The sequence below is a fragment of the Hakea prostrata genome, chromosome 6, assembly GCF_041222555.1.
Source record: "Hakea prostrata isolate BN-2017 chromosome 6, UWA_Hpros_2, whole genome shotgun sequence".
In the NCBI taxonomy this organism is placed as follows: domain Eukaryota; kingdom Viridiplantae; phylum Streptophyta; class Magnoliopsida; order Proteales; family Proteaceae; genus Hakea; species Hakea prostrata.
The window spans coordinates 11,775,170-11,784,569 of NC_142605.1; the positions used below are offsets into that span (position 1 = coordinate 11,775,170).

Consider the following 9,400-nt stretch of genomic DNA (forward strand, 5'->3'; position numbering starts at 1 on the left):
CCGTCCTCTCACGGGTCGTTCGGTCTCAATACCCTTCCGATTCGGGTCTGATATAACAGGGGTATATCCTAGCCAAACACTGCTAGACATCCCTAGGTATGACAACCAATGATTCGGGAAAGCGTCGATGGGCATCTTCGGAGAACATCCCATACTATTCCCTCCGATGTCCAAGGACAGAAGTGTCAAAAGGACACTCCCCAATCCCAAACCAAACTTAAGCAAACACATTCTCAGATCAGTCATGACATATACAACCAATAGTTCATCATATACAAGAGAATGTAAAAGGAAAATCAGATTAGGTAATAATAAGTAATTCATATAACATGAATAATGAAAAAGATAATATAAACAAGTGCTACTGTTCTCACAGTAAGAGATCAGAATCAAATTACAATAACAGTAAGTAATCTCATAGTTTCATAAGGTAGAAACCAGAGAACAAGCAATCTATGTAGTTAAGGAAATAACTGTCCTTACCTTGGTTATCGAAAAAGATGATCCAAAGATCAAACTGAGCAACTCCAAACTTAGCAAATAAACTCCTAATAACCATAGATACAACATTAGGAAGGATGCCTAAAAGATCAGAGAGCAAACGAATCAAATCAGGCGAAAAACGAAGCTACTGACTCCTTTGGTCGAGTGCTTGGTAGACTGCGGCCGTCGACCAAGCAAGTCAGTACGGAATTGTACAGACTGCTTTGGCCATAACTTCCTCATTTGAAGTCGGATTGATCCGAAATTCGAAGGGGAACTTCCTAGGATGTATTAGAATCATATGGGAAGATAAAAACATCAAATCATGGTAAAAAAAAATTGGGTTCTTGATTTAACCCAAGAAATTAGGGTTTCAACCTTTATGGCTCCCCAGGAAAGGTTATGATCCCAGAATGAAAGGGAATTAATGATTTGCCAATTATAACAAGAAAATCATAGAAATTATAGTTTAGGTTAATAGAAACATTGCCCATGAGGTTTCCCTCGCATGGGAGGTCACCAAAGTTTTCCAGAAATCAAGCAAGGGTTAGGGTTTCCAGAAAAAATACGGTTAGGGTTGAGATCATGATGATGATCATAGATCTCAAAGAAACGAAGGAGATCACGAAGGGATGGTTGCAAGGATGCAGCATCTACTTCTTGATCTCAATCAAGAACAAAATCGAAGGAAAGAAATTCGCAATGTTGAAGCGATTACTAACCTTGAATTGTAAGAACAGCGATGAGAGGCTTCAGATCTGTAGAGGAGTCTTGGAAATCACCAGAGAGAGTTTCGGAGAGGTGTTCTCACGTTCACAAAGTGTTTAGGAGGCAGCCGTAACAAAGAAATATGAAGTGGGGTTTAAATAAAAGTGAAAAACCCTAAAATTACAAATTCTTAGATTTCACACCCCTTTGGTCGAGTGCTTGGTCAAGTGGCCCACTCGACCAAGGAGTCAACCAAGGCAGACAGTAAGGAATAATCAAGGATTTGGAGGATCAAATGGGCTTTAAACCTTATGGGCTTTTGCATACACATCAAGTGACATGTCAAGTGTAAGGAAATACCTCCAAACCAAGTTAGATAATACTCCAAGTCCTTCAACTAATCTCATCTTCAGACAGCTGCAGCTTCCTTTCCAAATCTACACAAAAATCCAAGTATGGAACTCCATCAACAACATCCATGGGTTCAGAGTCAAACACCATGTCTTCTACTAAGATGGCCCATAGTTGGCTTTTTCCTTTACCCCGGTCTTCGAACCTAAAAACAACCGGGTTACCGGGTCAAGGTCAGGGTCAGATTAGGGCTGGGTTTCACAACAAGTAAGTTCTTTGTCCTTACTTTTGTTTTCCCTTTTTTGTATCAACTTCTTGCTTCTCGCTTTTCTTCCCAGTATGGGTAGTGGTCGGACTTCTAATGATGATTCTATAGACCGTGACTCTGTCGATCGTTTAGTTTTGGGGAAAGATTCTGGCTGGGAGAGATCTCCTACCATTTCCATTGAGTTTTCTGATGATTAGGGCCCTAGGGTGACCGAAAACTAGGTTCAATCTGCCCTTGTCTTCCCCAGAGATCCTCCTGGTAATGCCCCATTGACTCAAGGAGCTTCCTCAAAGAAGAGGAAAGCTACTAAGAAACCAACGGCTGGGAACATTCGGTCGTCAAAAAGACCTTCTACCGAACCTTCAGATGTAAAATCTTCCGTTTGTCTAGAGGATCTTACTAAATTTTACTCTGATTATTCGATTCTCGTTTCCTGTTTTCTTCACACTCCAGGTGAGAATGAAAGGGTTAAATCTAATCCTCCCGGAGAGTTCTCCCTCTATGACAATTCTTTCAAGAGTGGGGTTCGGATATCGTTCTATTCCCCCCATTATTGCTGAAATTCTTACATATTGGGGTATTTGTTCGAGCATGCTTTTCCCGAATAGTTGGAGACTTATCATTGGTTACTTGGGGCTCTGTCATTATCTTAGAATCTCCCCCTCCTTGGGTGTTTTTCGTCACTTTCACGTCTTGAACAAGTCTAATCCTCCTGGATGGATATTCTTTTCCAAGCGTTCGAGAGTCGAACTAAAATGGGAAGGGGGAATCCTTGCAGAAGGTACTTGTCCCTCCAATAACAAGGGGTGGCGAAAGAAATTTGTTTTCTGTAGGGTTCCCGACTCTTGCCCTGGATTCCCGATGAAATGGAACATTCAGGATTCCTATACCCAAATCAACCGTCTTTCGATTCCCTCCAATCGCGATAAAGAGGCGATTCAGTCCATTAGATCCATTTCATGGTGTTCCAAAATTCATGGGTATGCCATGGAGTATGAAGCAATCCTCCGCTAGTGGGGCTTGAGCTATGGTGAGCGCTCAAAAGTTTTTGCCCTTTTCTTTTGTACTTATCATTCTTATAATAACTTTGATTTTCCTTTGTCATGTAGTGCCTCCCAAATTCAATTGCAATGCCGTCAAGTCTCTGGCTCAACAAGGTTTTGCCGAGGCCAAGGAGAGAGTTCCCCGAAAGGGGCAAAAAGATACTACCGACGTTGCCCCGTCTCCGAAGAGGGCTTCATCCGTTGCCGCCCCAAAGGGGTTACTCCCCCGAGGGGGCTTTTGAGGCCCAAGCCAAGTTGTGCTGCTCGAGGGAAAGATCCGGTGATAGTTGAGGAATCCACTCATGATGATACCGCCCTTGTTAAAAGAAAAAGGGAAATGACCGATGATGCTGCTTCCAAAAGAAACAAAGCTAATCAAGGGGAAATCTATGTTCCCAAATGGAGAGTGACTCTTCGGGATCGTGTTCTTTTAGATACTGAGGCATTCTTTGATTGGGCCATTAATGCTTGGACTCCTTACGATCGGAAATCCTTGAACGAGACGCCTGATGATGAATTGGTAAACTCCAATATTAGGATTGTATTGATTTTAAAAATCGTCTTTTAGTCGAGATCTCTATAGCAGACTAACTTGTTTTTGCATTGTTGCAATAGGGTTCTAACTGAGAATTTCCATCGCGAGATGGAAGCAAATATAAGAATCGGCCGCTTGCGTGCGGACGTTCGTCTAAGTAATGAACTTGCTAAGAAGAGGTTGGGGGAAATCTCCGCGCTCGAGGAGGAGATTGCCCATCTTAGTCCCATCTCAGGGGAACTTATTGTTGCCAAGTCTCGATTGGAGAATTCAAAGAAAGAGTTGGTAGAATTGAAGAAAAGTGTTCGATCCTCAGAATGTCAAATCGAGGATCTTACCTGGGAGAAGGAAAAGTTGGAAGGAAAGCTGGAAGCTATTGCTTCTCCCCAAGGTCCCGAGGATTTGAAACAAGAGGTTCAAAAAGCTTGTGTCTTGAAATATTTGAACAGCGTGCCCTTTGGTGAGTTGCTCAATCTGTACAATCTTGTTACCTACCGGGAGGGTGTTAAAGATGTGTGGAAGAGTATTCTGACGGCTGATCCTTCCTTCCCGATTGAAGAGCATAAGGATTTAATTTTTGAGGAGACTTTTGCGGATTTGGATCTTCCAACTCCAGCTTGGGTCGCTGAAAAGAACAATCCACCGCCAGCCAATCCTACCAACACTGTTATTTCCAAATATTTGGATGATGAGCCTGCTTTACCTTCGGATGCCGAAGGAGCTGCGGACAATCTTCCAACTGCTCAAAACTTCGAGGAACAAACTCCCGAGGGCGCCTCTGATCAAAGAACTCCTGAAGCTGATCCTCAACATATTCCCCAATCTTCTGCCAATTTATAGATGCTGCCCCTTTTATGTATATGTTATTTTTGTTTTTGTAAGGGCAGATCCTCCCTTTTGGGTTTTGAACCTAAAGATGAGATCTTTCTTGACTTGTTGCTTGCTGTAGTTTTGTTGGTTGTTCCTTTGCACGTTTGACCGTTTCTTGCACTTGTATTTAATCGGACGTACTTATATTGGTCCAAACACGAACTTGCATAAATCCGAACATAAGCCTGCATAAATCCGAACACAAACTGAAAATCTTTTGGATTTATCGTTGTGCTATCTAATTCTTCTACTGCCCTTTATTCAAATTATTTGAAGTTTGGACATTCGGACAATCCATCTTGTTCGGGAAACTTCCGTTCTCGTGTGTGTTGGTCATCAAGAAGTTAATGTGATTGACCCTTCATTTTTAGTTGGAATTTATCTTTATTAGGAAATGCAAACGTCATTTAGGTGTTAAATGCTTTGATTGACGGTTGCACACTTGAGATCGCCGTTTTCGTAACTGGCGCCTTCTTTGCCACGTGGACAGATGCAACATGTTCAAACTCGTTTTTTGAAATTCAACAAGTCGCTTAATATCCATCGTTCGCTATTTGGCATATCCCAATCGCCGTTGGCTTTCAACCATTGATTAAAAACTTGAATCGTCATCATACTTTCACCGTTGGATTTCCAAAACTTGAACCGTCATCATATTTTCACCATTGGATTTCCAAAACTTGAACCGTCATCATACTGCTTTTTTGTCTATTTAAACACTGGTTCTTAATTTTTCCTTGTACTCTCATTTCATTTGTGTGAAGCTTTGACGTTTCTGAAACCAAAAACCACAGAAGAAAAACAGTAATCTTCATTTTGCTGCTAATGGACTCATCTGGTGTTCCTTTCGCTGTGATATCTGCGAAGAAACCCAAAGAGGAAGGTGAAGGGGCTTCTTCAGTTCCTGAGCCTCACCATCATTCGCCAGAGGAGGTTTACAGGCCTCCCTGGAAACTGCAACGTTCTGACCGTGTTACCAGCAGTGTTGATCGTGCACTAGAGTGGTGCAGTCTCGCCCAAACACCGGCCAAAAGCAAGGCTTTCGACTCCTTTCCCAACAATGCTTTCGTGAAATCTTTGGTGATGTGAGTTTCTTCTTTGAGTTTAATCGTCGCTTTTGTATTTTTTCTGATTGCTCCAAAAATATCTTGTTGCAGGAGTACCGTGGATAACTTCCACAAACAGGTGGAGGCGGCTTACCGAATTGGAAAGATGCATTCTGACCTTTCCAGGCTTCGGGCTGAATCTTCGTCGAAGGATCGGGAGATCGCATGCCTTCGGGATAGGCTTTGGGAAGAGGTAAAGGTAAGGAATACTGAGATTTTACTTCTTTCTCATGCTCTTGATACTGCCCATGGACAAATTCGTGGTTTCGAGCGAAGGGTTGTTAATCTTTCGGGACAACTGAATAATTCCAAAGCCAAGGTTGAAGAGCTGCGGAAACAAATAGTTCCTCCCGATCTCGATTTTATCCCTGCTGAAACCCGAAGAGCTTGTGTCCGCAAGTACTTAGGCAGTAAGCACTTCCGTAATCTTTTGGATATTTTGAATGATCATACTTATCAGGATGGCCAGAATGAGGTGTTCGAATCAATTTTGAGGAGAAATCCAGATTTTGACACGGCTCCTCATCAATTCCTCTATCATCCCTAAGTCTTCACGAAACTAGGTCTTCCTCTTCCCGAATGGGCTGAAGACGTAGAAGATCTGCCGACTCCTAATCCGGACATCACGCTGTATCTTGATGACTCACCTCCTGCAACTCCAACAACAGAGGAGATTGCAGAAAACAAGGAAGAAGTTGATGCTCCAAATGTCAATCCCAAGGGCGTCAATCGTTCTTCCACAATGATCCAAAGAACAGGAGATCGGGCATAAAACCTTGTTGCCAAATTTTCTTTTCCTTGTTATCTCAGTGACCGAAGATGAAGTTTCTTCATCAGTCAAAGGTTAAAGAACCTGGAAAAGTTTGGCGATGGGTTCGGGCTGCTCTTCCCAGGTGTTGGTGAAGCTTTTGTTTTCTTTGTAGAAATGTTCCTTGTCCAAGATATTATCTCATCCACCAAATGTTGTTTTTGTTATTGAAATGTTCCTTGTCCAAGATATTAGAATATTTTGTAAATACCAAATGTTGTATAGTTTGGCCTTTGTATGAATACAAGACTAACCATTCTGATTATAACAAGTTCTTTTATCCTTCAGGAATTTAGCTTGGTCAAACAAAACCAGTTCGCTCGATATGTAGTGTTCGGTTTCCGACGCATCCGATTCACAATAATTTCTAAGAAATTTTTTCTAAGGATTCAAAAGTTATACTCGATGTACATCTGATATACCCGATCCCCAAAAATTCTTTAGGACTTTCGTGATTTTTCAAGGTCTCATTCGGTCTTACCCGATGCCTTCGACCAGAAAAATTTCCTTGTCTTGAGTATTTTTCAGCTTTTGAAGGACTCATTCGGTGCTACCCGATGCCTTTACCTTAGAAAGTGCTTAAACTTACTAGGCTTTTAAGGTTCTGTTCGGAATTTATCCGATGCCCTTGACCTTAGGAAATTCCTCATAATTTCCATCGAGGCTTTTAAAGGACTCAACCGGTTTTACCCGATGCCTTAGACCTAAAGAAATCTACTTAGAAATTTCTTTGGCTTTCGAAGGACCCATTTGGTGCTACCCGATGCCTTTACCCGAAAGTTCTAGGGAATATTTCGGGATGTTCAAAGGTCTCATACGGTATTAGCCGAAGGTGTTTACCTGAAGCCTTTTGATTCTAAATGAACTCAGCTATATATGGCCCCCAATCAAAAGATTTAGAAGGAAAAAATCAATATTCTGCATTAAGTAATCATAGATCCAAATATATCAAAATTGATAAACAAAGGGAAATTCGCTTGACTTTAAGAAAAATATTTCTTCAGATGCTTGCGTTCCACGATCGGTCCAATGTGCGGTCGGTCTCCAGATTCTTTAGCTTGTATGCTCCCAAACCAAGCTTCTTTGCGACCATATAAGGTCCTTCCCATTTGGGGTCCAGCTTTCTCTGGTGACGTGAGTCTAAGGCAAGAGTATTTCTTAGAACCAAATCTCCTACCTGGAACTGTCGGTTCTTGACTCGAGCGTTGTAGTGAGAGGCTATCCTTTGATGATATTGTTGAGTTCAGGCTATTGCTCGCGTGCAAACTTCATCTAATAGCTCGAGACTATCTAACATACCTTTTTCGTTCACCTGGTCTTCAAATTCTTGTTCCCGAATGGTTCCCGCCATTACTTCGACAGGTGCTAGTGCTTCAAACCATAAGTTAATCTGAATGGAGTTTTGCCAGTTGGAGTTCGGACTGTTGTTCGGTACACCCATAGTACATTTTGAAGTTCTTCTGTGCACAAGACTTTATTGGTCTCGAGGCTCTTCTTGATTCCTTCTAATAGCGTTCGGTTTGTAACCTCTACTTGGCCGTTGCTTTGAGGATATGCCGCCGATGACATTCGGTGATCTATCATATAGGTATTGCAAAAGTGTTCGAATTGAGGATTATCAAACTGAGTTCCATGGTCGGTAACCAATACTTTAGGAATCCCGAATCTATAGATGATTGACTCTCATACAAACTTTTCCATTTGTTTTTCTTTGATTGACGCCAATGGAGCTGCTTCTACCCACTTTGTGAAATAATCAATTGCTACGATTAAGTACTCTTTTCGTCCTGCTGCTTGTGGAAACTTTACCATCAAGTCAATTCCCCACATTGCGAAGGGAATTGGGTTTAGAATTGACGTAAGTATTGTGGCTGGTTGCCTGGGCACGTACCAATGCATCTGGCATTGGGCGCACTCCCGAACGTACTTGAAGGAATCTTCTTGTAATTTAGGCCAATATAATCCAAGACGAAGGATTTTATGTGCTAGAGCACGTCCACCCATATGTGCACCGCAGATACCTTCGTGAACCTTGACCAATGCTATTTTGGCCCCTTTTGGTCCAACACACCTGAGCAGGGGTCCCGCAAAGGATTGGCGATATAATCTTCCATGTTGGATGGTGAATCTCGTTGCACGATTTCTGATTGATCGGGCTTCTTTTAGATCTTCGGGGAGTTTATCATCTCGGATGTATTTAATGATGGGATCCATCCAACATCTTTCACTTTCAATGTATGAGACAATTTCAGCCTTCGCGCTTGGGAGATTTAACTCCTCAATGTAAACAGAGGGTTCTAATGTTCTCTCTTTAGCATTTTCCAATTTTGAAAGTTCTTCTGCTACTGAATTCTCCTTTCGAGGTATTTGGCATACTTTAATGTCCTTGAAACCTTTTCTTAGGGTTTGAATCAATTCCTGGTATTTCTACAAGCGTGGCTCTTTTACTCCGTATTCCCCTTCTACTTGATTGACGATAAGTTGGGAGTCACTGCATATTGTTGCTTCAGTTACTGCTAAAGCCTTTGCTAGTCTGAGCCCCGCAATGAGAGCTTCATACTCAGCTTCATTGTTACTTGCCTGGAACCCAAATCTCAAAGCATATCGGATTAAAAATTCTCCCAAACTCTTTAACAAAACGCTTGCTCTCGAACCAAATTTGTTGCTTGATCCATTGACATAAATGTGCCACATACTGAGTAAGGTAAGTTCATCTTCCCCTTCGCTCAGTATTACAGATTCTACTATGAAATCAGCTAGGGTTTGTGCCTTTATAGCTGTTTGGGGCTTGAAATCCACCTGAAATTCTCCTAACTCGACCGACCATGCTACCATTGTTCCCGATAGATCTGGTTTAAAAAGTACTTTCTTCAAAGGGAAATTGGTTAGCACTTTGATCGGATGAGCTTGGAAATAAGGTCTTAACTTTCAGGCCGCTATCATGAGGACCAATGTCTGCTTCTTAATCGCTGAATATCTTCTTTCGGGATCCAAGACTACATGGCTTACATAGTAAATAGGCCATTATTTTTTGTCTTTCTCCTGAATGAGGACCGTGCTCACTGCCGAGTGTGAAGTTGCTAGGTATATTTGTAAGGTTTTGCCTTTCTCGGGTCGAGAAAGTAGTGGCGGCTGCCCGAGTCTTCTCTTTAATTCATCGAATGCCTTCTGACAATCCTCCGTCTCAACGAACCTCTTTACTTCCCCTCAGGTCTTTCAATGCCTTGA

At 42.0% G+C, this 9,400-nt stretch overlaps 1 protein-coding gene across 1 annotated transcript; it reads right to left on the minus strand.

The window, feature by feature from the left end:
* Nucleotides 1–8,599: 8,599 nt before the first annotated feature.
* On the minus strand, nucleotides 8,600–9,007 carry LOC149012246 (uncharacterized). The gene has a single exon (XM_089157561.1). It carries the CDS (start codon nucleotides 9,005–9,007, stop codon nucleotides 8,600–8,602), a length of 408 nt encoding a protein of 135 aa, XP_089013687.1.
* Nucleotides 9,008–9,400: the final 393 nt, after the last annotated feature.

What these genes read in the sequence shown, in the direction of transcription:
- LOC149012246 (XM_089157561.1), bottom strand. Translation starts at nt 9,007, where the DNA reads ATGGTAGCATGGTCGGTCGAGTTAGGAGAATTTCAGGTGGATTTCAAG.